The sequence below is a fragment of the Cercospora kikuchii genome (genome assembly GCF_019650295.1).
Source record: "Cercospora kikuchii DNA, contig_00002, whole genome shotgun sequence".
Lineage (NCBI taxonomy): Eukaryota > Fungi > Ascomycota > Dothideomycetes > Mycosphaerellales > Mycosphaerellaceae > Cercospora > Cercospora kikuchii.
In genome coordinates, this window is record NW_025408583.1 from 3,054,969 (window position 1) to 3,081,535 (window position 26,567).

The window sequence follows — 26,567 nt, forward strand, 5'->3', positions numbered from 1 at the left end:
ATTTCACGACTACCCAAGCGGGATATTCCCCTATTTGTTTTGCTCACCACTTGCAGATGTTATTGTTGTCAATCGGCCAGCGCGGCGTTTTCTTCCTGCTGACACTGATGGTGTTTGTTTGTTTGTCATTGTCATACCCGATATACCTGTCTGTTGTTGCCACGGCTGCCTGGGACGTACGGAGTGCAGAACAAGAAAGAGAGAAGGAATGAAAAAGAACGAGAAGAGGAGGAAAGCAATGCTTGCACTTTCTGAGTCTTCCTCCTTGCATCAGAAAGAGAACATCTTGGAAGAGCTGTTGGCTGATTGATTTTTGGTTTCTTGTTGCCGCTGGTTTAATTGCTGTCCAGAGAACCCGCACCACGTCGAGCTGGCCCAGAAAGAGAGAATGAGATGGGAGGGAACATGCTCGATACTCTAGGGCGTTAGCGCTGGAATGGCGCAAGGGGGAAAAGGCCTCCTATATTGTTTGTTGACTTTGCGTGGAGTGTGCGCGGACAGAACGAATGCATTAGTGGAGAAGGCATTTTTGTACAATTATACAGTGTGTGTGATGTGACGAAGGAAATGGAGAACTTTTCAACTGAACATTGACCCTCTCTCTTGGTTTCCATTGTCCGTGAGGTGCTCGGTGTCATCACATTGTAAACGAGCCTTGAGTGTTCATTCACTTCACAGCGCCCGTCCATTACATCGACTTAGCGTTTGCCATTGCTGCAGTGTCCTGCTCAAGTTGTTAGCGATGATCCGACACATTATGACTGAAAGACCAAGCTCACCAAGTAGACCTGATAGAAGTCCATCTTCAACTCTCCACCAACCTGCGAAAAGTGCGCTCGTGCAGACCAATCGACAGTGGTGCCTCGGCCGTCCTTGAGCGTGTAGTCGACAGCTCCGTAGAGCATGATATCGTCTGACCCCGATCCGAAAGCATATAATTGAGCAGGCTTGTGCGAACGTTTGGCGACCTTCTCCCACATGCCATGTCGCATCTTGATGATGCCTGTTTGTTCAGATTGGTTAGCTTTATTTTTCCCGACAGCCGTGATCGATCAGAGAGCGGGGCAGAACACACTGTCTCTTCCTTGCACTTTGTTCGACGCCATGATCAAGACGCCATCATTTGTGAATTGATCTGCGTATCGCTCATGTCCATCGGGAGTATCTGAAATGGCATAGAAGTTCTCGAAAAAGCTTCTGATCTCAGGCTTCACTGTGCCATCGGCTGGGACGGAAGTAGAGTATTGGCTCATCTTCGCGGCTGTATCTGTTCGTTGTGTGTTTGCGTGTTCAGTATTTACGAATGAAGTGTTGGATGTAGGTAGGCAGGAAGGAATGGGAGCGCTGAAGAAAAGTGATTCGAGTGTCGGACCAATTGTTCACGATCTGCTAAAGAGGAGGAGAAAGAGGACCGGTATGATGATGGTGAGCTGTTCCGACTTTCGGTCGGATGTGAGCTCTCGGTTACTAGCTTGTTGAGGTACTTCGGCTATGGTAACACAATACAGATGGGAATGTGGAAGTTGTAGAAGTGGAACATTTCTGTTCTCCAACTGTGTTCTCTGTTGTGATTTCGTCGAACAGCACATCGTCCTAGTCATGGAAGAGTTGTGATGATCGAAGTGCTTGGGAGTCTTGTCAGCCCTACACCTGCGGCCCGCGCACCGACTCTGCTCGACGCTTCGCGCCATTGTGTGAAGTGCACCTAGGGTCGTGTTCGTGAACTTCTCCCAGGGCGACAAGTAACAATGCTAGCTTCTGGTCACGGAACTCAGAGCCTCAAAAGCTCTCGTACCGGTAGAGGTTGTCCTTTTTCAGAAATCTGAATGCGTCCTAGTCGTTATATACAAAGGGAAGCTGCTGCAATGTTCACGGGCTTGAATTAATCAATACAGACTCCTAGCTCCGGTATAGGGAAGTGGTCGCTGATCAAGCAGACGACTTCCTGCGACACAGATTGTGATTTCTCACACCTGTGCCATTGTCGTTCGCGCGAATCAACCGCCTCGGTATGGCACCACCTACTTGCCTGCAATCTTTGCCTCTGCCTTCTCAACCGCCTTCTCGAGATTTCCTGCCTCCTGCTTCGCATCGTCCTTGATCTCCTCGCCCACGGACTTTCCGTCCAAACTCCGCTGGTACATCAATACTCTTGTGGTTTGCGTAGCGCCAACGCAGAACAGCAAGAAGTTCACACTGGCCAGAAACATGTTTTGCGGTCGGATGACGAAGCACCATCTTGTCCAGATCAGTCCAGTGGCCATGAGGGCGGAATTTTGTGAGAGCGATAGATCTTTGGCGGGACGAGCAAAGTCAGCAGCACCGGCGAGGACGAGGCCCCACTGGGATTGAAATATCAGCAAGTGTTTATGAGGCTGTATCGTACGAATGAAACATCGAGCGGCTCAACTCAACTCACCTTCATGATGGGAGCCCAGAAGTGCACCGTCTTCGGCCCAACAGGAGAGTTCCATAGCTTGGCGAATCCCGTCTGCTCGGTCTTTGCTGCCTCTGCAGCATTTGTTGCCGTTGATTGAGCTCGTCGTTGAGCAAAGGTGTTGACTTGTTGGCGGAGCGCGGGCTGACGGAAGCTGTTCTGCACAGCGCGGAGGCCGAATCGCGCGGACATGGCGGCGGTGATACTGAGGAAGGGAGGGACGACGCCGGTAAGTGTCCGTATGTCCAGCCGGTCTCGAGCGTGAGAGCGTGTGCGGATTGTTGAGGTGGTGGTGAGCAGCAGTGCCAATGTTCACCCAGCAGCACAAGGCGGAGTCGTGATGGAGGCTCTTGCTTGGCGCTATCGGACTTTGTGCTTTGTGATCGCCGACCGCATTGATGCCGCCGCTCACTTGACTGCTCTGCAGCAGCGCAGCTCGACTATTGTCTCCTTGTCCGCCCTTCTTCTCCGTTCCTGTCAACACCATGTCGGGCAAATATGCCTTCTCCAAGGCGCTCAAGGAGCTGCGTTTCCACCACTGCCAGACTTCAGAGCACTCCAATGCTGTCCGGTATGCACTTTCCCACGAAGCAATGCTGCCAGCCCATCTGACCCTCCAATAGCTCGTTCCTCACTCGCGCCTACCCAACAATGAAGCACCACAACCCATATACGCCCATTTTGATCAGAGAAGCAATGGGCTTTGAGCCTCGAGTGATTGCACGTTACGAGTTTGGGCGGGAAAAGGCGGAGGACTTGAAGGGTATGATGAGGAGGCCCAACGGTCTAAGCCCTGGTGTTGGCCGAAGACTGACATATTCGCAACAGGACTGGACGACAAGGGCATCGAGGATAAAATCACCGCACTGGTGAAGGGTCAATAGTCAAAAGGGGGAAGGGGGATATCTTATTGCTTGCGACGAATGGGATTTTGAAGCACACTGCTTCTTGTGTACATGTGTACAGTACGACAAGGCCTCGAAGAACGAATCCGACGATACCCATCGAACGCTGTTCACTCAAGTCTCTGATGAATGCTCAGGAGATGAAGCAATAAATCCTTGAGCGCTGCGTCTGACCACGGAGCGACAACAATTCGGACAACAGATGACGCGACAGCTAGGGATCGCATATCTCCAATCAATCGATGAACGCAAGCTCAAGATCCGAATACGCCATCTCGTGTACCATGCAGGTAACCAAACGTGACAGAGGTGCATTTGGAGAAGACAACGAGATTGTGCATTCTGGATGATTCTTACACATGACTTCTCACAATTCTAGGGCCTGCTATGCAGACTAAGCACCAACCTCCCCGAACCGATATTGCGCCCAGCTCATACTGCCATCTGCCATCGTCCATAGCCGATTGCCATCTTCAGAGCTTGCTGCGCCAGCCGCCACGTAAATGGGGTACAGGTGGTCTGCTATATTGTCAGATACGGCTGGAGATCACACATGGTCGGCAATAACGATCCGTTACTTACCAAAAGTAGGGTGGGCTTTCTTCGCATCGGGCCTTTTCAACAGCCCAGCCATGGCAACTTGCCTCGACTCGGGAGACTCCTCCACTGCCTGCTTCAAAGCCTCATCGAACGAGTGTACATAATCCAGCGCTCCGGGTGTCTGCATTCCCCGCCACAGATCTCGTAGATTGTGCACAGCTTGGCCACTGGTGATGATTTGGACGCCCTCCTCGCGCAATGACGCCACAGCTTTGCCCAGGTTGTAATGCATATCGGGGTCGTCTTCGCCATAAATCGAGACCTGAACGATCGGGACGTTGAGAGGATTCTTCTCTGGATCGAACGCACACATGAACGACGCCCAAACCCCATGATCTAATCCTCTCCTCACGCCTTCAACTTTGAGACCCGCTTCTCGAATCTTTTCCATCACCCTTTCTGCGAGCTCTGGCGATCCCACATGGGGATATTTGAACTCATAGTAATGTGGCGGGAATCCATAGAAATCATATATCAATGGCATGGTTTCTGCGGTGTTGACTTCAATAGTGTCTCGATACCCTTCCCAATGCGCACTGAAGACCACGACAGCTTTCGGTCGCACCTTCTGTGTCACTTCTCTGCCGATCTCCTGAAGCTTCGAGTATGCTGGGTGGTCCTTCTGCTCCATAATGTTCGGGCCTCCATGGGAAAGAAAGTAGACAGGTGTGCGGGCCATCCTGCTGGGAGCAGTCTGTATTTTTTGAGGTGAACTGAGGGAGGAGTTGCTGATTCGAGGACTTGACCCTTGCCAAATGGCGACGCTAGTCAATCGTGTTCTCAAGCCGTTCGTAGCTATTCTCGCAGTGTTGAGCAGGTTGTCAGATGCTAGGAATGGAATGGTAGCGGCAAGAAGTCCGAGGAGTAGTAGTTTCAGCCAGGAGTTGAAAGAAAACATTAATGGTGATATATTCGTGCATATGAGCTTCTAGAATCCTACTATGTTCATCTGTACTTGTACCTCTCAGGTTGCCGAAGCGGTTGCTAAGTAAGCCATTGGGCTGCTTGTATGCGATAGCGGAGGTGTTCCGCGGGCCCCTCAATCGTCAGTGCTGCCGCAACACCGAGAATGACAATCAACTTTCGGCGAAATACAACAAGCTGCTGATCTTCCTTTGTCATCGGTCTTTGCTCCAATATGGCAACTTCAGGAGCTGCGGCGCTCGTAATGCCCGCGCTGAAGCGGCACACATCGACAGTCATTGTTGCTCACGGCCTCGGCGATAGGTACATATCAACAACGGGAAAGTAGCAATAGTGGTATGAACAACATGGCTGACCACGTCGAGTAGTGGTGCAGGATGGTAAGCCGAGTCGATGAAATGGGACAATGGATCACATGCTCGGAGTGACTGACATTGCCGCCTAGGTATTTCCTCGCTGAGGAGTACAGACGCGTATGCGATTCGAGGCAGCTTCTTGAGCTGGACGCTGACAGTCTAGTAGCGCTCTCTGTTCCCAGAGACCAAGTTCGTAAGTCTACGCGATTGCCTGGACCGGGACAACAGTCCTTCATTTCCGACACGCTGAACTGAACTTCTTCTGACTGAGATGGCATGGTATTTAGGTCTTCCCAAATGCACCCCAAATTCCGATCACCGTCAACATGGGCATGCGAATGCCGGGGTGGTACGACATTGCAGATTTCGGAGATCTCGCCAACCGTAGCGAAGACGAAGCCGGCATTCTTCGATCGCAGAAAGTGTTCCACACCTTGATTGAGGAGGAGATCAAAGCTGGCATTCCAACAGAGCGTATCGTTCTGGGTGGTTTCAGCCAAGGAGGAGCAATGAGTTTGATGGCGGGCATAACTTCACCCACAAAGCTGGGCGGAATCTTTGGACTTTCCTGTTATCTGCTTCTCAAGGGCAAGGTTCGCGAACTGGTGCCCAAGGACAGCCCGAACCAAAAGACCCCAATCTTCATGGGCCACGGTGATGCAGATCCAGTTGTCAGATATGATTGGGGCAAGATGACGGCGGACCAACTGAAGGAGTGGGGCTGGGACGTATCGTTCAACACATACAAGGGACTACCGCACAGTGCGGCACCGGAGGAGATTGAGGACTTGAAAAATTACCTCTCTTCACGGATTCCAGACCTTGGAGACAAGCCTCTCGCAGGATCCAGCGGTAGTCTCTGACTCCCGGAATGGGCCAGAGGGGCACTTGCACGGGAGCCACATGATGCTGGAGAGATCAAAGCGGCTTTTGCAGTAGTTGGCCTTCTACTGATCTGGGTGTTGACTGTAGCTATATGGAAGAGACTGAAGAGTTGGTGGTGAAATCAAGAGGACATCGGGCCACTCGACATGGCAGTCTCCGAAAGGCGGCTCTGGGAGCAGGCTGTGGAGTTTGAAGGAGCAGTACAAGCTCAGTACATTTAGAAGCTGCAGGCTGCACTATCATGAAGATTCAAGTTCTATCAGTGTATCATCTCATCGCGGCAGAAGTCATAATTCTCCTCCCAATGCAAAAGAGCCCTCCGATGAGATGAATGGAAGTACGCGTTGATCAAGGCGTTTACCTAGCCAAGTTGCTTGGAGGCTGAGTTGCTGGGCCCTCTGGAGTGACATATGCCTTGGTCATGCCTCCGTCGACGACCATATCATGCCCGTTCACAAAGCTAGCTTCGTCGCTGGCAAGGAAGAGAACGGCTTGTGCTTGCTCGATGGCTTCGCCGAATCGACCGGAGGGGAAATGGACTTCGCGGCGGTGGCGCTTCGCCTGATCATCACCAAGCCAGTCCTGCAGGAGTGGAGTGTTTAGAGGAGCTGGGCAGAGCGAGTTGAAGCGATAGCCCTCGCGTGCGTGAACAATGGCCAGTTCGCGTGTCATGGCTGCGACAGCTCCCTTCGAAGCTGTGTATGCAAGCTGTGGTGTGGCAGATCCCACGAGCGCGACGACGGAAGCCGTGTTGATGATGCTGCCCTTGGTCTTGTTGTGCTTGCGCAGAGACAGGACTGCGTGCTTGCTGCCGAACCTGTAGTTCAAAGAGATATTGATCAGTATCCGGTCGGCAATCTTCTTATCGACGGTCACGTACCAAACACCCTTGACGTTGATGTTTTGCGTCAAATCCCAGATCTTCTCAGGCGTGTCGACTGCATCTGATATAAAGTCAGTGAAAACCGGAGAGCTTAGTCTTGAGCATGAATGAACGAACCAGCGTCGTCGGCGTGCATGATACCAGCATTGTTGAAGATGATATCGAGGCCACCCCAGGCATCGAGCTTTGCAACGGCGGCCTCAACGTCTGCTTCTTTGGAGACATCGACTTTGGCAATCTCGACTTTGCCGCTTGCTGAAGGAGCATGCTCTTTGGCTTTGGCGATGGCCTTTTCAAGGGCGGGTTCCGAAATGTCCGTCATCAAGACATTGGCACCCTCGCGGAGAAAGAGGATGGTTGTCTCGAGCCCGATACCTCTAGAAAATGGTCAGGCATTGATGCATATCAAGTCAATGGCATTAAATTGTTGTATATGCTTCTTCTCGATCGATAGCGCGTGATCGCTATGAGGACTTACCCAGCAGCGCCGGTGATGATGGCATTCTTGCCAGCCAGACGGCCTTGTCGAGCAGCGTCGCCACCAGCCCTGGTCATTTTGTGTCAGTGTGGTGCTTGGAATGTCCAAGTGTCGCCCGCACATTGTCGACTCACATATCAAAGAGTAGTTTTCTGTGGCACTTCCTAATCGAGTAAACGAATCCGTAGCACAAAGCCAAATGGATGGGGAGGAATTGATGACAGCTGGGGCGCACTGGTACACGAAGAGTTGCAGTTCAATTGCTGCTGGACCGGTGTCGATAGTGAGGTTGCGATGTTAGGTGGTAGTGCTTCAGCCTTGCGAAGTGACGACGTGCCGTTTCAGATTTCATCAGATATGCCTTATCCACACCGCCCGCTGATGGAAGCAGTCGCACGCTAGCGCTTTCCGCATGACATTATCATCCCAATCCTGCACACTGCGCCGTGGTATAGGCTGTACTTGCCATGTCGGGCGCGTTCTTTTACCTCACTAGACCCGCACTTCTGATAAGTGGACACTGACGGGGCCTCTGGAGTCGCGTGTATGGAGTGCGGTTTCGGCGGCTTTGTGTCAGGCTCGCGACGGACGCCTCATCGCGCGGTAAGACATCGGTCTCTGTCCGCCAGCTAGACTACAATGGACACGTGCTTCATCAAGGCCATCGCCGTCGAGAGCATTAGGAAGCAAGGGCCCTGCGTTCAGCAACATCGCAGGTGAGGTCCAAGTCATGGGCCGCGCGCAATGACTTTGCCGACGCATGCGATCAGCCACGCGAGGACTAGCCTGGTGATCTGCTGGTGCAGCTTGGGGTAAGGTCAGCTAGTGAACCGTGGGAGTGCATATATACCAGTCCCGCGACCTGCGCCTCCACTGCAGATAACGACACTGGGAACAGGTCCGGCCGAAGTAATCTCTGACCAGTTGTCGCAAGCAATCCTTTTCAACACTGCAGCACTCTCGTTGTACTCAACGATACAACTCTATCGTATTCCACTTTCCTTGAGTCGCGACACGCGTTGCACAGAGTCTCACCATGGCCGACGTCAAAGACCCGTCCAAGCTCACTTTCGAGGATTTGGAAGACCTGCTGAAGGATGACCCTGCTGTCAAAGTCGGCGGCGCGGACATCGATGGACAGATTCGAGGGAAGCTGATGTCCAAGAAGAAGTTCATGTCAATTGCTTCCTCTGGATTTGGCTTTTGCTCAGTCATCTTTGGCTGGGACATGCATGACCAGACATATTTCCGGGAGCTGGCAATCAGCAACGCCGCGAATGGATACAGGGATATCACTGCAGAGGTTGATCTGAGCAGTTTCCGAAGAATACCTTGGGAGAACAATGTGCCCTTCTTCTTGGTTAGCTTCAGAGAGCCAGAGGGCGGCAAGCTGAGCGCTTGTCCCCGCAGTCTGCTGGAGACGGCCGTGGAGAAGATCGAGGCCAAAGGTGTTGGTGCTTTGGCTGGAGGTGAGCTACGATCTGCTGTCGGCGGTCGTTTTCATGCTGTACAGAGGTCGCGCGAGAGTCTTCTGCTAACATGTTTTTTGTGCCAGCTGAATATGAGTTCTTCACCTTCCGAGCACCATCGCTACCGCAGAATTCAGACGAACGCAACTCGAGCGCGACAGCGACGTTCTTGAAACAGAATCCGGTCAACTCATTGCCCAGCTTGGAGGAGGGCATGTTTGGTTATTCTCTCACGAGACCTACGCATAATCAGGACTGGTATTACGATATCTTTAAGACGTGCAGCAACTTTAGATGCGACATCGAGGGTTGGCACACCGAAAGCGGGCCTGGTGTCTACGAAGCTGCGCTGGAATATGGAGAAATCAGAGAAATGGCGGACAAGGCTGCTTTGTTCAAGCTGACGGTTAAGAACACCAGCTCGAAATATGGAATCACGCCATGCTTCATGGCAAAACCACGAGAAGGGCTTCCTGGTAACAGCGGACATATGCATGTTTCGCTTAAAGACAACAGAACGGGCAAGAACCTCTTCTATCGCGAGGAGAAGGACGAGAACGCACCTTACGAGGACATTGCGCACGTTTCGGACATTGGTCGGCAATTCCTTGCAGGTGTGCTGGATGGTCTGCCGGATATCATGCCTCTCGTTGCCCCTACTGTCAACAGCTACAAACGTCTTGTTGAGAACTTTTGGGCGCCAGTCACGGTTTCGTGGGGACTGGAACACCGTGCCGCTTCTATTCGCCTGATCGCCCCGCCAACGTGTCCACCAAAGGGCACGAGACTCGAGATACGCGTGCCAGGCGCTGACACAAATGCGTACCTGGTCCTGGCGGCCATTCTGGCGCTCGGCTGGCGTGGTGTTGAGAAGAAGATGGAGATTCCCGTGCCTCCTCTTGGGAAAGGCCAAGATGTCGGCGGCGAAGCTGATAAGGGTCAAAGACTGGCGAAGAGCCTGAAAGATGCGACAGCGACATTCGCTCGCAAGGGGAGTGTCGCACGTGAGGTCTTTGGCGACGAATTCGTCGACCATTATGCTGGCACTCGAGAGCATGAGATCCGGCTGTGGGATGAGGCAGTGACTGATTGGGAAGTGAGAAGGTACATTGAGACAGTATGATCGAGACAGCGAGGCTCGTCTCAGTTCACGTGCGTTACGGCAGCTTTGTACATAGTGGTGGCGGAGAGTGCATGCCAAAAATGCGATTACGAACATGGTCAAAATAGCTACACAACAGCCGCGGCCTGGGAAACCCTGTGAGATGACGGTCATGTGACTGCCACTCTCAAAGCTACCTTGTTTACGCAGGTCTGCAATAGTGCCAGTGTCTTTGTTTAAGATCGTGTTACCGTTCACCATAATCTACGCTCGGTTGTGTAGCATTCACGGGTTCTGTTGTCGCCTCAACCTGAAATCCCCGTCCCGAGCCACTAGCGTGCTCTAGTCAGCAGCTGCTGGTGCCAAGCGGCCCTGTCGCAAGCCATCTCAGCCTCTCCCAGTCAACGTGCTTTGCGCCTTATTACTTCTCCGACACACGCCACCTCACCGCGCACACCTCTTCACCATCGCACGACTCTCGCAACGCCCTCAACCAGCACGCCGACGCTAAGGACCTGCCTCTGAACCGCTTCCGACACATCCACGACCTCCTGACCATCAGGCGACAGCCTCCGTCATCATGGCCTCCAGCAACAACGAAGGTCTCTACGACCCCTATGTGAAGCGCGGCGCAGAGGGAGATGCCGGAAATGCTCGCACACAAGGTCTCCAGCGCGTAAGTGATATGAGCACGAGAATGCGGCCGGCAGCGCGAAGGGCGCATGCGCTGGAAGCCGGTGGAGGTGGGAATCGGAGGCTGACAATGGCAACAGGAGATCGACAGCGCCGTCCACACCATGCAGAACAACATTCACAAGATCTCGGAACGTGGCGAGCGATTGGACAATTTGCAGGACAAGACCGACCACCTGTCGACCCAGGCCAATAGCTTCCGCCGCGGAGCGAATCGAGTGCGCAAGCAGATGTGGTGGAAGGACATGAAGATGAGAATGTGCATCATTATTGGCATCATCATCTTGCTGGTTGTCATCATTGTGCCCAGCGGTAAGTTGGAATGGCAGACACAGGCAGACATGTGGCGCTAACATGGTATAGCAATCTACGGCAGCAGGCACTGAGCGTGGCATGATCAACCGCAATGACGACCGAGACACGAAAGAAACCTGAGGGGGCAGATGATGTATCATGGACGAGGCACGTTCGCAAGACACGAACGACGGCCTCATCGTATGGCATGTGCCCTCTACCATGTATCCCAGCACTTTTGAAATGCCATGCTTGAATCATGATAACGGCGCCCACGGAGAGCGATTGAATGTTGTTTTTGGTTCATAGTCGCTTCGAATGTAATCTTACGGAACCTCGAGAGGTGAGGTTGGAATCTCACAACTCATGAACTCACGACGACGAATGTTGAACAGACAGGAGGGCCCAGGAACAAAGCAGCCCTCTCGGATGGATCAAAAGAGTATTAGTGCAATTCGTGCTATGGGTATCACTGCTACGCCTCCCTGGAAATCGCTGATGAAACTCGGGCGAAACCACAGATCGGAAAAAGTCCTCGAAAGCCTGCCCTTCCCTCCAATGACAATACCTCCACCCTCTCCCAATCGGATGCTCATTCGAATGTCCTCATGCAAACGCGCCGGAACGCGTGCTGCTTGCCAACTGTGTCGAGGTCCACAATCGGATGGTGTTGTTGATGTATGACGAACGCTAGACCGCGCTCGTTGTTGCCCTCTTCCGACGTCCTCCAGCCTTGCCGCAAGTCAGGCACGAGGCGATGGCCCAGAAGACGGAGACGATGCCCTGGTAGGAAAGTTAGTTCTGCGTGTCGCGTTCGACTCGAACATAAAACTCGACTTACGTTGACGATAGCCTTGAGAACGGCAACGATGGCGTTCACGACGGCCATGAAGCATGATGTGATGGCATTGACCACGGACTTGAAGCAAGAGACGACGGCGCCCATGTTTGCGGTGGTTTCGAGTTGTTGATGTGTTTGGTGTGGTCGTTATATGAGTTTCGTGTGTTCGCAAGTGCTGATGCCTTGGTATGAAGCTGCTTGTATTCGTTGATTGATGGTTCGTGTCGAGTCGTGAAGAGAAGATGGGACAGCGAGTTTGGAGTTGTTTTGAAGGGAGAAGGAGAAAATAACACAAACCGGAAGTCGCGAGCTTGTTTGTACGACGAGCATGCAAGAAAGACACGACGCGAGCGAGGAACGTGCATGCGAAAAATGATGGCTGCCAGCGTCATTGTCCAAACACCCCGGTCAGCAGCACAAGTCGTCGTTCGTTCCTGCGCATGTACGACGACGCAGCCATCGCCCCGTCCTGCCGTGCGCCTTTGCTCGCCGAGACATCGGCATGCAGCTGCCACCGGAGCTTGCAGCGCGTGTGGGTGGAGCACGCGACGTGATGGCCGCGATAGCACGCCCAAAGCGAACGTCAATACTCATCAACAACGGTGGATGAAACTTGGAAGTTGGAAGCTGAAGTGCGCCTTGCGGCGAGCCGAGATCACCAGTGCATGTGCAAGGGTGTGCTGATCTTTTTTGACTCCGAACTTTCGCAGAGCCGCGCTCCGATCTGTGATCGTCTCCATCCTTCTGCCACTTGTGGCGTGAGTAGTTGCACTGAGCTGCACATTGGGTTTCAGATAATTCGAGGACGATGGAAGATCATGCCTAGCAACGCACATGCCTCACACAGGCCGGTCTGTCAGCCCCATTTGCGGCCGTCACAGAGCTACTTTTCTACATATATACTCGTCGCGAGACGCCGCAAGCTCGAGTCATAAATGGCGAAGCTAATGCATTGACAACGCCTTGTGCCACATGCTCCCAGCAACTCGTGACCAGTGGAGAGCTTTGCAGCAAGTGTCAGCGAATGCCAATCTTGTGGCATACCGCCTCCTCTGCTGAGTGCATCGCTCGATTCGAGGCTGACTACCTATATTGTGCCTCGCTTCGTACGCACTGCTGATTGAACAGGCGAAATTGGAGGCTGACAGGCCTATTCACTTTCGCTTCTGTGACGTCGAACCATTTATGGCTTTCCCGTGCGCATGGTTATGATCATGATCATGTTCGTGGTCGTGGTCATGATGGTCCTCATCCGCTCCGTGCTCTGGATCATCGCTACGGGCAACAAACTCGTCCGCAAAAGGTGCATTCTTCCTGGTGGTGAACCTGATCGTGACGCGCTTGGTCCCCCTCACTTTCTGTGCAATTGCGTCCCTGATAGTTTGCTCCACTTCATCGGCCCGCGACACAGTCCAGTCGCTTGGCATAGCAACTTCGAGCTCGAACATGAGATTCTGACCAGATTTAATGCCTTGCAATCCGCGAAGCTCGAGTCCGTGATCCTTGAGAGCACTTCTGGCCGTCGTCTCGGCCTTCTCCCTGATTTCCTCATCGAGTCCACGATCTGCGAGTTCGTAGAGTGCTGACATGGTGTTGCCCCATCCTGCTTGTACAATCATCCCACTGATGACCAGTCCACCAACCGGGTCCAGCCATCGCGCACTCTCCAGAAAATGGCTGGCAACGATGGTGAAAAGAGCGACGAATGCTGTCAAACTGTCCACTCTGTGATGGTAAGCCTGCATTGGTCAGCTAAGATCGATCTGCCAGTCGTCAGATTCACCAACATTGCTAGACAGCACGCTGCTGCGCTTTTCCTTGGCGACTTTCATGGTCGCTCGATATAGCCACTCTTTGATCACAATGGATCCTGCCGCAAGCCACGCAGCATTGATATTGGGCCCCACCTCTGCTGCCCCGTGTGCGTGATCGTGCGAGTGGGAATGTGCTAAGAATCCCAGATGTGACAAAAATTCGTGAATATGTGGAAAGAACTGCTGGCTCAAAGCGAGGACTGCCTGCAGTCCTATACCAATGCCACCACCAAGGAGAATGCACGACACGGCTAGAGCGCCGAGGGACTCGATCTTGCCGTATCCCATGGGGAACCTTGAGGTCGCCGGACGTATTGACCAGGAGATTGTAGCAAGTGTCATAATATCGGAGACGAGATCCGTCAGAGCATGTACCGCATCGGCGGTCAAACTGCAGCTTTGGTGAGCTCGCTGTCGCCACGAGACGCGCTGCATTCGCGGCGGCCATTGCTCAAGGGCAAATTCTCTTACGCTTTCGAATTGAAGATGTAACCTCCCGCCCCCTTTGCTATTGCCATGCCCAAATTGACGTATAGACCGATTCGAGTGATGCGTACACCCGGGTCCTTACTGTTCTTGCTCGTGAGGTAGGCATTGTCGCCGTGATGGTGGTGATGGTGGCCGCCTGCGTGCGAGTGACCGGCGTGCGTGCGCTTCTGCAGCACCTGTGTCGCCATTGGGGCTCGCGGTGTCGTCGGCGGACTGGCGCGGGCGGAATGGACGAGGGAGGACCACTGATGGGGGCTGCGGTGCACAGGGCGGGCGTGGGCGGAGGCGGAGGCAATGGTCAGCAGGACGCGGCGCTGGCTGCTCGGTTTTAACAGTCGGCGCGCTGTGTGGTGCACGGTCGACGTCGAGGCATTACATCGCGGAGGCCACGAGGAGGAAATGAGGCTGCGCATTGAGGACAAGTCGCCTCAGGGGACGCGCCAGGATCAGCCTATGCGGCTGCTGCAACTTTCTCGCACACCAGGTTGCAGTGGTCGCGGCGGGACAATGAGACTTTGCATTGGGACGCGTCAGTACGTTTTCGACGACATGACCACCAGCTGCTGCGCCAGTGGTTGTCGTGACGCCAAAATGCACCGGCCCACTCTCCGCTAGTCCGCCGAGGCTCGGACGGGAGTGGAGGAAAATGCATCGCTGCCAAGCACTGTGACGAAGAAGGCCATGAATATTCATGTGGTCGAGCCGATGGCTCCACCCACACTCTCGTCTATCTAGCATTGAAAGCACAACATGCGAAGTACTCCTGCTATCGTACACCCACAAGGAAATTCGTCATCAGTCGTGAAGTGGTCTTTTACATCAATCGTTCCAGCAGCTGGGGGTATCTCATCGCAACATGCTGCAGTGTACAAAAAAGGAAAATTGCATATGCAATCAATTGGAGAGCACAGATTGAATGCTAATGCCGCCTCTCGTATGCTGAGAGTCGGGCGAGCAGCGCTCAGAGGCGCCTGGAGCCTGGAAAGAATCGTCCTGCGGCGACGCCGTTGATGGATCTCTGTCGAATGTGCGGCGGATCGGAGGGGGTGGTTGGTAGAGTGGCAGAGGCTGTGGAAGACTCCGCGATCGTCCGTGTTCCTGTCGAGACTGGGTTCGCGTGCGCTCAGTCGTCGACTGTGCATGCCAGGACGCAGCATCGCCGGAAGGTCTGGCCTCTCCTGCCTCCATCTCAGCCTCCGAACCAAAGCCGATACCAGAATCGCTGTTGTGGTCCGAGATACCTCCATGTTCGTCGACAGGCTGATAGGCCGCGGACGCTTTTCTCTGGGCCATTCGCGCCGCCGTCTGGAGCGTCTTGAACCCTTTCTCCATACACTGACGTGAACAATCAGCAGTGTAGCAGAGTTAAAGAAAGGAAATCCGACTCACCTTGGACTCAACCACCCCCCATCGCTCGCCCAGGCGAGATGCCAAGATCTCCCACATTTCCCGTCTACACGCCATGTACTCCGTGGCCAGCAGTTCAAGTTTGTGCGTGTCCCAATCGTCAACATGGCGGCGTTCAATGAGACGCTCATGGCGTTTTCGACAGGCATTTGCAGTTTTGTTAGGAAAGTGGCGGTTCGCAATGGGTTGCCAGTTGAGTCCCGATGCTCGGGCTCGTAGGAGAACTTCATCGTCAGCCGAGCTCCAGATTGCTGCGGCCTTGTGGACGTGCTCAGACGCTGATGGATACGGTGCCGAGGAAGCCGTGCTGCCAGCCATCGTTGCCCGGATCTGCTTGGGCATGATCGGAAGATGGTTGTAATTGGTCATTCAGGAGCCCTGAGAAAGATAAAGGCAATTCGCTTCGATAATGGTATGATCGATCTTCGAGGACGCAGGCCAGGCGTCGTAGTGTCCAATGAAACGGAGAACTGGCGAGAAACTTGCAATTATGGATTAGAGCTAATTTGAGAACCAGTACCAGACCCAACAAGAGATAAGGAAAGACTAAAGGAAATAAAAGAGGAAAGGTCGATCAGATGACCGAAGACAGAGAGAGGCCAGCCGCTCGCAGGTTGTGTTTTGCTGTCAAGCCGAAGTGGCAACAGGCCAGCTTATATGGACCTCTGATACGCACAAGTAGATGTGTCGGCCTATTGTAGAGCGTGGTTGAAACAACACGCGAGCACTTCAACCACTTGGTCCAGCGTACGGGCCCCACAGGCCTCCAGGAGGACGCCAGGCTGAAACACCAATTTGCAATGCTCTCTGAGCGCTTCTGCAGAAAATGTTTGGGAATATTCGAGCAGGTCGGCTCAATGGCCCTCGAATCGACGTGAGCTGGATCCGAGACGTCATGGAATGCGGGTTGAGCAGTGAAAGGAAGCATCGCGCCTGTTTCAAGCTATTAAAAGCACTTGTGGCCGCTGAGAGGGTCGTGGGTCGGCGCGAAGCAAGCATCGGCGGCTAAGTACTCTTCAACCACACACAGGTGGCAAGTACTCTTCGTCGCGTGCTCATGCAACTCACTCCGCTGTGCTGCCGCGCACACTGGGCTGGAAGATGGCAGTTTCGGGGGGGCAATTGACCAAGCGTCGTTCGCAGCTGGTGCCTCTGGGCCCGAATATGGGCTGCTTGAGGTTGGAACGAGATAAGGAGGCCGCGAAACTGCTCGTGCACTGCACTGCTCGTTAATGTGCGCTCGAGGCCGCATGTTGCCGACCAGTCAGTTGATATCCCGACTCCATTCCAATGTGCTAGTGGGCAGTTTCCACGACGCGCCGTACAGATGGAGTTTCCACCTTTCTGAGCTCGCTTGATCATTGGACCACGACAGGCGGTTAGGGAAAATGCCTTCTGCGCACCAATGGGATAATTTGCACAATATCATTGGTGCCAGCAAAGTGACATTGGTCGCTCCGTGGTTCCGTGCAGGTTCGGTCGTCTCGGTTGTTCATGCAGTGCGGAAATGAATGGTTCTTCTGCTCTCTGTCCCGGAAAGGTGAAGATGAAGCGATCGTCCCCAACCCCAAAATAGCAAGCGAAACTCTCGGCAATGTCTGTGGCTTGGCTTCGTGGAGGTGGCTTGACTTCGCTTCTCACGACTTGCAAGTTCGCAAAGTACACCACACCAAAGCTGCCGATGATCAGGCCTGCTGCTCCATCTGATGCGGCCGAGCATCTCACATCTCACGTCTCACTTCACACTGTCAAACGTGACGAGCTGATGATAGACCGGTCGATCTGCCGCCTCGCCCTGCCGTCGTTTGTGCCCATTTTCACGCTGCTACGTTGCTCCACTTTGCCAGAGGCTCTTCACAGCTTGACAGGCGCATGGGTCGCGGGCACATGCAGCGGCCCGGCTTGACAGGCGCTCGCCCAGGGGCGTCGCGTTCTGTCTCGCGACACTTCCGCTGCCGTTCAAAACAAGCGGGAGGGCGCCTGGGGCAGGACGTGCTGACGCTGCCTCCGCGCTCGTTGCCTCCCGCTGTGGAAAGGCTGGGCGGCTGGACAGTGAACAATTCACAGGTATGTCTATGCAAGTCGAGACCTAAGAAGATGAGCTGTCACATTCGATGCTGTGATCAGCATAGGTCGACCATCGCTGGCACGACACGCATGCTACCGCGGGGTACCAATGAAGTCTTGCAGTGTGCGCAGCTTTCCAGGTAAACAACTGCTGCAAGCAGAGCCATCGAGCGCACGCTCCATCGCCGACGACACCCATCCTGCCAAGATCAGTGCTCTCCCAGCATGTCGTCGCCGAGTGAAGCAGGCGCGACAAGACATGGCAATCTGCTTCACTATGGCAACATGCAAGCACCACGTCGGACCTTGCCACTGTCTGCCTGACAATCGCTTCAGCCGCCGATGTTGCCGCAATCATCTCGGCCTGAGTGATGAGGCCACATGCAAGCCGAGCTAGCCCTCTGCGCTGGCCCGGAAAGCAGCATATTGATGTTGATGACAGGTCCGATCCGAGAATCTCAGTCCCTGTCAGGGACCTGTGTGAACGCACGACACGGTTCTTCATCATGCTGCCGTCGACGGGCGCGGAAGGAGTTGCCTCACCATTGGGCCATCCACCACAGTGTTTGAGGCTAGGCAGCTCAGCACCCTGTATCCTCTGCCATCGTTCCCGCGCGGAGTCGCAGCCTGCCTAGGGCTCCACCCTGAAGTCTTACAGAAATGCCTGGAACACATGGGCGGAGCGCAGAACGTTCGTCCTAATGTCTCCCGACATTGAGTGGCGGAAGGAGTCAAACGAACATTCGTGTTGTTCGCGGGGCACGATGTTGAAACGTGCAATACAAAGCATGGACGATGCCCGTGGCAAAGCCCGGACTTCCCACTCAGGAAGAGGATTGTACTTGGAGGTTGGTTCTGATTGTTTCTGTTCGCTTTCTGCTGCACATCGTTGGCGGCTGTTGTTTTGTCCTTCTTCTGGCGGCTTGTTTCTTCAAATCAGGTTCCCTGCAAATCGAAATCGTCCGTTGCGACCTTACGGAACAGACCACTATAGCTTGAAGACCAGAAAGCCTCAGCAATACTGAAGTCAAGCACAAGAAACCCGTGCAAACATTCATCACTGCCGCGCCCCACCAATCGCCGCCATCAATCCTGTCCGTTCCTGCTCGCTGCCTACGAGCAGAGGTCGGTGAACGCGTTTGAGGCCTACGGCTTCACTCGTTCAAGCAAGAGATCCTGTGTCGAACGCCCTCAAGCGACCGCATCGTCCTCACCGCCCTGACCCATCTGCACAAGTTCACGGCTCGAACCTGTCCGTTCTTGCGACTTTCCACCTGCACGAACGCTCGACCTGCATCTCGTAAGTGCTTTGCCGCTGCAATCCACGTGCCGGTTCCTGAACGTTGAAGGTACGTGCTCACCGCGCTTGTGGACTGCAGCAAAGCTCTGTCAGCCAATGCAACGCCGCTAACAGCTTCTAGCTTCAGTTCGCACAATGTCTCTGCCCAATTTCGTGCAACCATATCCCCTTCATCAAAACATTCAACGCCAGTGCGCGAGACCACCGTGGACTCAGCAATACCTCATCATGCCCGTGTCTCGCCCAGCCGACCAGTATTCACACAATGCGCCGTCATTGACCTTCCGGCCCCCGTTGACCCGCGACCTCCAATCCAGCTTCTCTGCATCGGTCTTTGATGATTTCATGACCCCTCCGAGCGCAGTGGCCGGAGATCTGGCCACGGTGGACTCATTCCCATGGCGGGAGTACTGCCTCGATGACCCTTTCACTGCCCCTGTCACCGATTGCACCGGAACATCATATCAGCCAACGGGCACAGGTCACTGTGAACAAGCAATGTGGCCAATGACCACCGGAAATTCATCCTTCACCAACGTCCAGACACCCCAAGCTCGTCCCGGCTCTTCTGCTAGCACTGTGGCGCCAGCATCTCTCGCTCATCGCGGCTATGGCCCTGGACTGCGTGGTTCCAGCGCGCTGAGCGTCGGTCACGTCGAAAATGGCTGTGTTCGGCGCAGCTCATTGCTTGCCAGTCGAGTGGATCTCGCTAAGTTCGAAAACCTAGAGAGTGGGCAATCATTCATGTCGACGACCGAGTGCGACAATGCACCTTCACCGTCCACCACCGACACGTACAGCAACGACCCGCGTACCCCTGGAAGCAGCCGGCATTCTGACAGCGTGGTTCACGTACAAGATGACCGCGCGCACGACAGTCTTTTCTTTGAGCACGCCGTGCCTAAGCTCGATTCTTCATTCGGACCCGTGTCCTCGAACCCCTCAACCGCAGCGAGTGCGGCGGCACCGACTTATGCACCAGCGTTATGCTCCGCATCCTTCGGTAACATGACGCTGGCAGGTGCCTTCCACACGCAGTCTGGTCACTGGCCGACCATCGCAATGCCGACGCCAGACACCTACCACCCACACGGGCATCCCATGCCAACTGGCATTCCGGATCTAACGTCCACCTATGTGGACTTCCAGAGCGTGCAGCCGGCTGCCATACAGCAATTCCTGCATCCAGAGGCCGACGCGATCCAAGGTTTTGGCGAAGTCCGTGAGGAGGACTGCTCGGAGTCGTTCAGCGAGGGTAGCTCCGACATGGATGTTGAGGACAACGCCGCAGAAGACATGAACGATCGAGCTCTCCAAGACGCGCATGCTCGTCGCGCCCGGGACAAGTACCTGCTCAAGATGAGGAACGAAGGCTTCTCGTACAAAGAGATCAAGCGCATGGGCAACTTCCGAGAAGCAGAGTCGACCCTGCGAGGCCGGGTGAGGGTATTGACCAAGGATAAGACTGAGCGTGTCCGTCGACCAGAATGGACCGCGGAAGATGTAAGTCCATGATGTTTGCGCTCCCATCTGTATGCAGCTGTGTCCTAACGAAAGTGCAGGTTCGCCTTCTCAACCGAGCTGTCGCTCGATTCTCAGGTCAGCATGGCCGTGGTCGTGGCCGAGACAGTGGCCGCTTACCATGGAAGAAGATCAGCGAGTACCTGGCGCACGAGGGGAGCAGCTATCACTTTGCTGCCGCGACCTGTGCCCGCAAGTGGAAGGAAATGGGAGCCAAGTGAGCTTGCTCTCTGGAGGATGCACTGCTGCATCTCTTCATGCGCGATGAGGGGATGCCATGCGAGGAATACACGAATTGAGACTATGCCTACCTGAAGCTTCACTTGAGGTTGCATCGTACTTGTTGCTTGTCAACAGTTTCCATCAGCGAAAACAAACTTACATAATGTATGCAATGTGAGAGCAAACGAGCGGACGTGCCACCTGCCGTCTTCACTTCCGCTGAGGTGCATCGTGAAATTGTTTTCTTTACCTCCACAAACTGTCATTCCACCTCTTCACATCACCTTGAAGACCTTCGCACACCACAGCCCCGTGGACTTCTCTCTACACCTCCACCACACCGGCAATCGAACACCATGACCGAGCCAGTATCGTACCGGCTGTCGACCATCGACCAGTCGGCGGCACGAAGTTACAGTGAGTTGAATTGAGGACACCTCGTCGAGTATATGGATCGCTGACAGATGTACAGTCCGTTGTTGCTACTGCTTCCCATATCGAAATGGCAGAGCAGGAGCAGATGATGTCGTCTCAAGACTCACCGATGCAATGCAGCGCGCCGTCAATCGCTACCCCATCCTAGCAGGCTCAACTTCAGCAAACACCGAAGACGTCGACTTTGTGCTGCCAAGTCTCACACAGCCTCTCCGTCGAGAGACCGTCAGCATCGGCGCCCGCTTCGCCCCACTTCTGCAGTCAAGGCGAGAGAGCACCGGTGGAAATACGTTCGCTTTGCTTGACATTCGTGAACCAGGACAGCAGGGGGATACAGACAAGGGGCAGAGCGGACATCTTCAGGTGCTCGTGAAGGTGGAGGGTCAAGCAATCCGTCCTATCATCAAACACTTGAGTAAAGCGCACTTTCGGGAGACATACGATGAGCTCGCCACAAGTGGAATGCCAGCCAGCACCCTGGTAGGAAATAACTTCACCTCTTTACCGGACTGCCCAGATCCGGCGGCCGGAGAGAGCCCAGTCTTCGCCGTTCAAGCAACCTTCATCGAAGGGGGAGTGTTCGTGACGGTCTTCTTGCACCATGCAGTCGCCGACGAACGTGGCATGTCAGCCATTATTCGCCTGATGTCGAGTGGCCATGGTAAGTGCGAGCTTACATAGAAATGTGGTCTTTCGCGACTAACAGGTTCCTAGAATTTGCTTCGACTGATGTCAGATCTGATGCCGTTGATCAGTCCAGAAGCCGAGACCGCCTCTCTGGTTCCCGTGGAGTCAAGGCCAAACGCTTTGAGGAGACCAAGTATTCAAGAGCACAGAAACCATCGAGCAATGCAAGTGCACCAAGATCGGCCAGCTGCCAAATATTGGCATTTAATCTGCGGAAGATTCATCAAACGACAAATCTGATCAACGAGCGGGCTGTATTGTCATTCGACGAGCCCTGCAAGACTATCGGACCACTCGAATGCCTGGTGGCTATTCTTTGGAAAGCCATCACCAGGAGCCGAAGCCCAAGAGTGCGAGTGGAAGAGAAGCAGACGTCAACGTGCCGTTTCCCAGTTGACATGCGTATGCGTCTCGACCCGGTTCTTGGACCTGATTACTTTGGCAATGCTTGCGTTCTTGCGAAAGCCACCGATCGCTTCATCCGCCTCAGCCTGCCGTTCGACGTTGGAACGTTGAGCCACACAGCCCAGCTGGTCCATGACAGCATTTCGACGACTGACGAGACGGAGCTGCGTGCCACCATCGCCGCAATCAACAATGCTCCGGATGTCTGTGGCGCTCTTGACATGGGCGTTAATCTCAATACCGACGTCGTCATCACGAACTGGTCTGAAATGCCAATGGGAACGGCGGCAACTCTGGGCCTGGGGCTTGGCGCACCTCAGTTCGTGCGTGAGGCAAGCAGAGAGTGCATGAAAGCGGGTTGCATCTTGTTGCCTCCACGTGAGGATGAAGAGATGTGGGAGGTCGCGGTGCAGGCAGATGGGGAGACTATGGCTCATGTAGTCGAGGACGAGGGTCTACTGCCATTCGTGCTGCATGTGGCATGAGAGAACACCGGCACACAGCTCCGACATGACGCTGCGAGACGCTGATCTCGAGCACACGGACGTGGAGGGAGAGTCCGGACGGCGAGGTTGGGACGGGGTGATGGAAGACTTGTGTAGCATGTGCCGGATAGTGTGAAATTGGGGTTGATGTCATGCTCCTGCATAAGTCCCTCCGTGCGCCGTGTTGATGTGGCTGAACCTGCCGAGCCGGCCGAGCTGCACCTCTGTCGTTGTTGCCAGTTCACAGTACAGTCCACAGTTCACCTCACAGCTGCGCGTTACTGCTGCAACGCCCGCCGCCCGCCTGGAAACGCTGCTGCATGCGATCGCGATGCTGCCGCCGCCTTTGTAACTCCGCCAATCCGCCGCGCCCCATCCGCTCTGCCCGCCGCGTCTGAATGTCCCTGGCGAACCACCGCTACAACCCGGCCATGAGCAACTCGTTCGAGAAGTCGGTCAAGGGAGGCACCAAAGTCAAGCTTGCGCCGCCCAAGTCCAAGTATGTCGAGCACATCCTGCTTGCCACGCAATCCGGCGAGGCAGGCGTCGCCGAGGTCTTCCGCACGCTCCAGAACCGACTACGCGACTCGACGTGGACCGTGGCCTTCAAGGCGCTGATTATCGTGCATTTGATGATCAAGGAGGGCGTGCAGGACGTCACGCTCAGCTACCTTTCCGCAGCGCCGCGCAATCGATTAGCCATCAACACATTCACCGACGTGCAGACTCAAGGGCAAAATATCCGCGTTTACTCCGAATACCTTCTCTCGCGCGCACTGGGATATGAGCGGACAAGATGCGACTATGTGCGCGCTGGCGAGGGGCGCATGAAGCGTTTGACCGTGGACAAAGGGCTGCTTCGTGAGACGGAAACCGTACAGAGCCAAATTGCAGCATTAGTGAGATGCACCTTCTTGAACAACGATGTGGAGAATGAGATATCCTTGACGGCATTCCGTTTGCTGACGAGGGACCTGCTGGATTTGTACAATGTCGAAAACGAGGCCGTGATGAATGTCTTGAGCCATTACTTTGAGATGTCAAGGCCCGATGCTGAAAGATCTATCACGATATACAAGAAGTTCTGCAAACAAACGGAACAAGTAGTGCAATACCTGAGCGTCGCTCGGCAGTACGAACACGCAACGAGGCTTGCCATACCCAAGCTCAAACATGCCCCAACGAGTCTTGCTGCCTCCTTGCAGGAATATTTGGATGATAAGGATTTCGAGATCAATCGACGGCAGTATCTCGCGGAACAGGAGTCCAAGAAACCCGGGAGTAAGCCTTTCTCGAAGACCACACCGGCTGCGAAGCCTGCGACACAACCCGCAGCGTCAATGCCAACACCGTTCGATGATATGAAGTCTGGCGCGACTGCTGCGCCAGCAAACCAAACCGCAAAGGGGCCGGCACCGGACCTCATCGATTTCTTTGAGTCCATAGAGTCGAACCAGCAGACCATGCAGACCAATCCATTTCTACAGCAGCAGCAGCAGCAGCAGATGCAAGCACAGCAGATGCAGATGCAGATGACTGGGTACCAGCAACAGCCGCCCAGTGTGAATTACTCGCAGGATCCTCAACAGCCGTTCAATGGCTACGCTGGGCCAGGAGTGCCGCAAATTCAGTATGATCAACAGGTAGCGCCACAACCACAGTCGCAGCCACAACCCATACAAGCTCAGTACACTGGAGCCGGCTTTGGCGGGTACAGCCCGCAGCCACCTCAACAACAAGCACTGGCGCCTGCGCAGACTACAAATCCATTTCGATTATCCATGATGCAGACTGGAGCCAATACTGCGGGCCCAACACCCGGACAACAAGCTCTCAATCGCCAATCCACGAATCCGTTCGCTAAAAGTGCATTTGCAGCGATACCCGAGAACGGACCTTCTCCACCTCCTCAACAACAACCTTCCATGAACGGAGCGCAAGGCCCCTTCCAGGTTCAGCCGCTACAAGCGCAGGCCACTGGAACGAACCCATTTGCGAGAAGCACACCAAACTTGCAGCAGCCGTCCGCGCCAAATGCATTGCAGGTGCAGCCCACGGGCAGCACCAATCCTTTCAGACAATCGCAATTCGTCAATCAGCAGACAGGGAGTGGATGGCAGCATGGACCTCAGAATACCATGGGTGGCATGGAGAATTTAGAAACTGTTCCTGTCTTTCCGAGGCCAGGGGCATAGTCCACGCAGCAACAACAACAACAACAACCATGGGTATGAGGAGAATTTTGCAACCGGATGGAAATCTTGAGAGACTTTTAGCGTGGAGTTCAGCGAGCCATATTGGTAACTTTCATAATAACATCGTCAGGCCTCGATACCCAGCAAAGGCGTGTTCGTGATTATTCTATGATTCTCATTTTGTTGCCACCTTTCTCTGTGCACTTCCCTCAAGGAGTTCCCTTCTCGTCCTGGAAGACACCAAAGTGCGCTTGGCCGTTGTCGTCGACATAAGCGCGGAACATTCCGCCGCAGTTGTGATCGTAGACGATGTGTCCGCGGTCTCCTATAAGCTCTATGCCTATAATTCCGCCCTCGCCTTCACCGGTGCGCTTCCATCTGTCCCCAGCTGATTGTTGGAGTTGGCCATGGGGCCCCGCAACGGCAGTGACAGCGTTTTGTAGCGAGATTTTTCTCTTCGATGTTTCCGCATAGCGTGCAATAGCTGCTGCAGTTCTTGCAGCATTTGTCCGAAGAAAGCTGTCGCCGTTCCCAGTTCCTGACATGGCTACTGCTCGGAAGGTACTCTCAGGGGCAATGTCTAGTGCTGTATAGTTCGTGAGATTAGGCAAACATGCTTGCAGCCAACTTGTTGGCAGGTTGTCTTCTTGTGGTTTTCTCTCCTGCCATTGCTCCGCCCAGAAGCCTGTGCATGATATTTAGCATTGTATGAATGAATAATGAATCTTACGTACCTGCGCCTAATGTAGGCGTGTCTCCAATGCGGCCGGGCAGCTGTAGAGATCGTTAGTCTTGTGCTCCAGGCTGCGCTTGAATCACAGTGTCGAAGGATTAATTTGCAACGTCTTACCTTGTTGGTCAAGCCACCAGTCGAAGTTGCGACGCAGAGTACGCCTGAGCTGTCAAGTACCACAGCACCTACAGTACCTTGAGGCAGATAGTCATTGCCATTCCAGCTCGGATCGTCCCAAGCCTGTGAATCTACTTGCGACACGTCTTCTTCTGCGAGAGGAGCTACACCATCGGCCAATCGCTTATGCTTCCGGTAAGTATCATCATCGTGCGGAAGACCAAGACCTATCCGATGCTCATCCCATCTCCTCCGCGTCCAGAAATAACTTGGCTTCACAGACTCCAGGCCCCACACTTGGTTGAGGCGATTGCATGTTTCGCCTTCTAGCTGATTGTGAGCGTGAGCACCACCACCATCGTCCAGCTCTCCTCGCAGCAACATCTCTCTCGCCAATTTGATTGGACTCTTAGCCGTCCGTACCTTCATTACACCAACACCTCGCTTTCGGTATCCGGTGCTCACCATGACGGAAGCTTCGAGCTCGTGAGTACCTTCCGTGGTAAACACTGCACCTCGTCCGGCATTGAAGAGCGGATTCTCCTCGAGAAGTGAGACTGCATATGTTGCAACATCGAGTGCAGATGCATGAGGCTTCTGAAGCTGAGCCTGAGCACGCTGAATGATGGAAAGTAGAGCATGGCGGTAGACTTGATACGATTCTGGTGACAAGTTCTGTCGAGTGATGTTCCCCGCGCCGCCGTGTATGATAATGCGCGGAGCGACGGGAGACGCCTTTTCTGGTCGTTGGTATTGCATGTTTGCTTGTACTTATATCTGTAGCAATTCCGTGAAGATTGATGTCGTTCAGCGGAGTGAAGTT

The 26,567-nt window shown here is 54.1% G+C and overlaps 14 protein-coding genes across 15 annotated transcripts; 7 read left to right on the forward strand and 7 right to left on the reverse strand.

The window, feature by feature from the left end:
* Positions 1-688: 688 nt before the first annotated feature.
* CKM354_000343900 (uncharacterized protein) lies at positions 689-1,253 on the reverse strand (the record flags this gene model as incomplete). Its single annotated transcript, XM_044798637.1, has 3 exons — positions 689-724; positions 780-1,003; positions 1,076-1,253. The coding sequence occupies 3 exons, from the start codon at positions 1,251-1,253 to the stop codon at positions 689-691; spliced, it is 438 nt and encodes a 145-aa protein (XP_044654572.1).
* A 768-nt stretch (positions 1,254-2,021) lies between these two features.
* CKM354_000344000 (uncharacterized protein) lies at positions 2,022-2,629 on the reverse strand (the record flags this gene model as incomplete). The annotated part of the gene is made up of 2 exons (XM_044798638.1): positions 2,022-2,342; positions 2,420-2,629. The coding sequence occupies 2 exons, from the start codon at positions 2,627-2,629 to the stop codon at positions 2,022-2,024; spliced, it is 531 nt and encodes a 176-aa protein (XP_044654573.1).
* A 293-nt stretch (positions 2,630-2,922) lies between these two features.
* Positions 2,923-3,321, forward strand: CKM354_000344100 (uncharacterized protein; the record flags this gene model as incomplete). The annotated part of the gene is made up of 3 exons (XM_044798639.1): positions 2,923-3,008; positions 3,061-3,200; positions 3,266-3,321. 3 exons carry the CDS (start codon positions 2,923-2,925, stop codon positions 3,319-3,321), a joined length of 282 nt encoding a protein of 93 aa, XP_044654574.1.
* Positions 3,322-3,736: 415 nt separating this feature from the next.
* Positions 3,737-4,621, reverse strand: CKM354_000344200 (uncharacterized protein; the record flags this gene model as incomplete). Its single annotated transcript, XM_044798640.1, has 2 exons — positions 3,737-3,861; positions 3,925-4,621. The coding sequence occupies 2 exons, from the start codon at positions 4,619-4,621 to the stop codon at positions 3,737-3,739; spliced, it is 822 nt and encodes a 273-aa protein (XP_044654575.1).
* Positions 4,622-5,080: 459 nt separating this feature from the next.
* On the forward strand, positions 5,081-6,085 carry CKM354_000344300 (uncharacterized protein; the record flags this gene model as incomplete). Its single annotated transcript, XM_044798641.1, has 5 exons — positions 5,081-5,169; positions 5,235-5,246; positions 5,312-5,339; positions 5,389-5,415; positions 5,510-6,085. The coding sequence occupies 5 exons, from the start codon at positions 5,081-5,083 to the stop codon at positions 6,083-6,085; spliced, it is 732 nt and encodes a 243-aa protein (XP_044654576.1).
* Positions 6,086-6,464: 379 nt separating this feature from the next.
* Positions 6,465-7,545, reverse strand: CKM354_000344400 (uncharacterized protein; the record flags this gene model as incomplete). Its single annotated transcript, XM_044798642.1, has 4 exons — positions 6,465-6,924; positions 6,988-7,051; positions 7,108-7,367; positions 7,469-7,545. 4 exons carry the CDS (start codon positions 7,543-7,545, stop codon positions 6,465-6,467), a joined length of 861 nt encoding a protein of 286 aa, XP_044654577.1.
* Positions 7,546-8,504: 959 nt separating this feature from the next.
* CKM354_000344500 (uncharacterized protein) lies at positions 8,505-10,060 on the forward strand (the record flags this gene model as incomplete). Its single annotated transcript, XM_044798643.1, has 2 exons — positions 8,505-8,937; positions 9,024-10,060. 2 exons carry the CDS (start codon positions 8,505-8,507, stop codon positions 10,058-10,060), a joined length of 1,470 nt encoding a protein of 489 aa, XP_044654578.1.
* Positions 10,061-10,619: 559 nt separating this feature from the next.
* CKM354_000344600 (uncharacterized protein) lies at positions 10,620-11,118 on the forward strand (the record flags this gene model as incomplete). The annotated part of the gene is made up of 3 exons (XM_044798644.1): positions 10,620-10,715; positions 10,813-11,044; positions 11,096-11,118. 3 exons carry the CDS (start codon positions 10,620-10,622, stop codon positions 11,116-11,118), a joined length of 351 nt encoding a protein of 116 aa, XP_044654579.1.
* A 1,903-nt stretch (positions 11,119-13,021) lies between these two features.
* On the reverse strand, positions 13,022-14,358 carry CKM354_000344700 (uncharacterized protein; the record flags this gene model as incomplete). The annotated part of the gene is made up of 3 exons (XM_044798645.1): positions 13,022-13,606; positions 13,655-14,072; positions 14,153-14,358. 3 exons carry the CDS (start codon positions 14,356-14,358, stop codon positions 13,022-13,024), a joined length of 1,209 nt encoding a protein of 402 aa, XP_044654580.1.
* A 706-nt stretch (positions 14,359-15,064) lies between these two features.
* CKM354_000344800 (uncharacterized protein) lies at positions 15,065-15,919 on the reverse strand (the record flags this gene model as incomplete). The annotated part of the gene is made up of 2 exons (XM_044798646.1): positions 15,065-15,505; positions 15,560-15,919. 2 exons carry the CDS (start codon positions 15,917-15,919, stop codon positions 15,065-15,067), a joined length of 801 nt encoding a protein of 266 aa, XP_044654581.1.
* A 3,253-nt stretch (positions 15,920-19,172) lies between these two features.
* On the forward strand, positions 19,173-20,686 carry CKM354_000344900 (uncharacterized protein; the record flags this gene model as incomplete). The annotated part of the gene is made up of 2 exons (XM_044798647.1): positions 19,173-20,447; positions 20,507-20,686. The coding sequence occupies 2 exons, from the start codon at positions 19,173-19,175 to the stop codon at positions 20,684-20,686; spliced, it is 1,455 nt and encodes a 484-aa protein (XP_044654582.1).
* Positions 20,687-21,043: 357 nt separating this feature from the next.
* CKM354_000345000 (uncharacterized protein) lies at positions 21,044-22,699 on the forward strand (the record flags this gene model as incomplete). The annotated part of the gene is made up of 3 exons (XM_044798648.1): positions 21,044-21,104; positions 21,160-21,783; positions 21,837-22,699. The coding sequence occupies 3 exons, from the start codon at positions 21,044-21,046 to the stop codon at positions 22,697-22,699; spliced, it is 1,548 nt and encodes a 515-aa protein (XP_044654583.1).
* A 398-nt stretch (positions 22,700-23,097) lies between these two features.
* Positions 23,098-24,894, forward strand: CKM354_000345100 (uncharacterized protein; the record flags this gene model as incomplete). Of its 2 annotated transcripts, XM_044798650.1 has the most annotated exons (2): positions 23,098-23,980; positions 24,106-24,137. In XM_044798650.1, the coding sequence occupies 2 exons, from the start codon at positions 23,098-23,100 to the stop codon at positions 24,135-24,137; spliced, it is 915 nt and encodes a 304-aa protein (XP_044654585.1). The 2 variants fall into 2 exon arrangements, with proteins under 2 accessions (XP_044654585.1, XP_044654584.1); XM_044798649.1 differs by having other exon boundaries at positions 23,098-24,894.
* Positions 24,895-25,103: 209 nt separating this feature from the next.
* On the reverse strand, positions 25,104-26,503 carry CKM354_000345200 (uncharacterized protein; the record flags this gene model as incomplete). The annotated part of the gene is made up of 3 exons (XM_044798651.1): positions 25,104-25,579; positions 25,629-25,668; positions 25,745-26,503. The coding sequence occupies 3 exons, from the start codon at positions 26,501-26,503 to the stop codon at positions 25,104-25,106; spliced, it is 1,275 nt and encodes a 424-aa protein (XP_044654586.1).
* Positions 26,504-26,567: the final 64 nt, after the last annotated feature.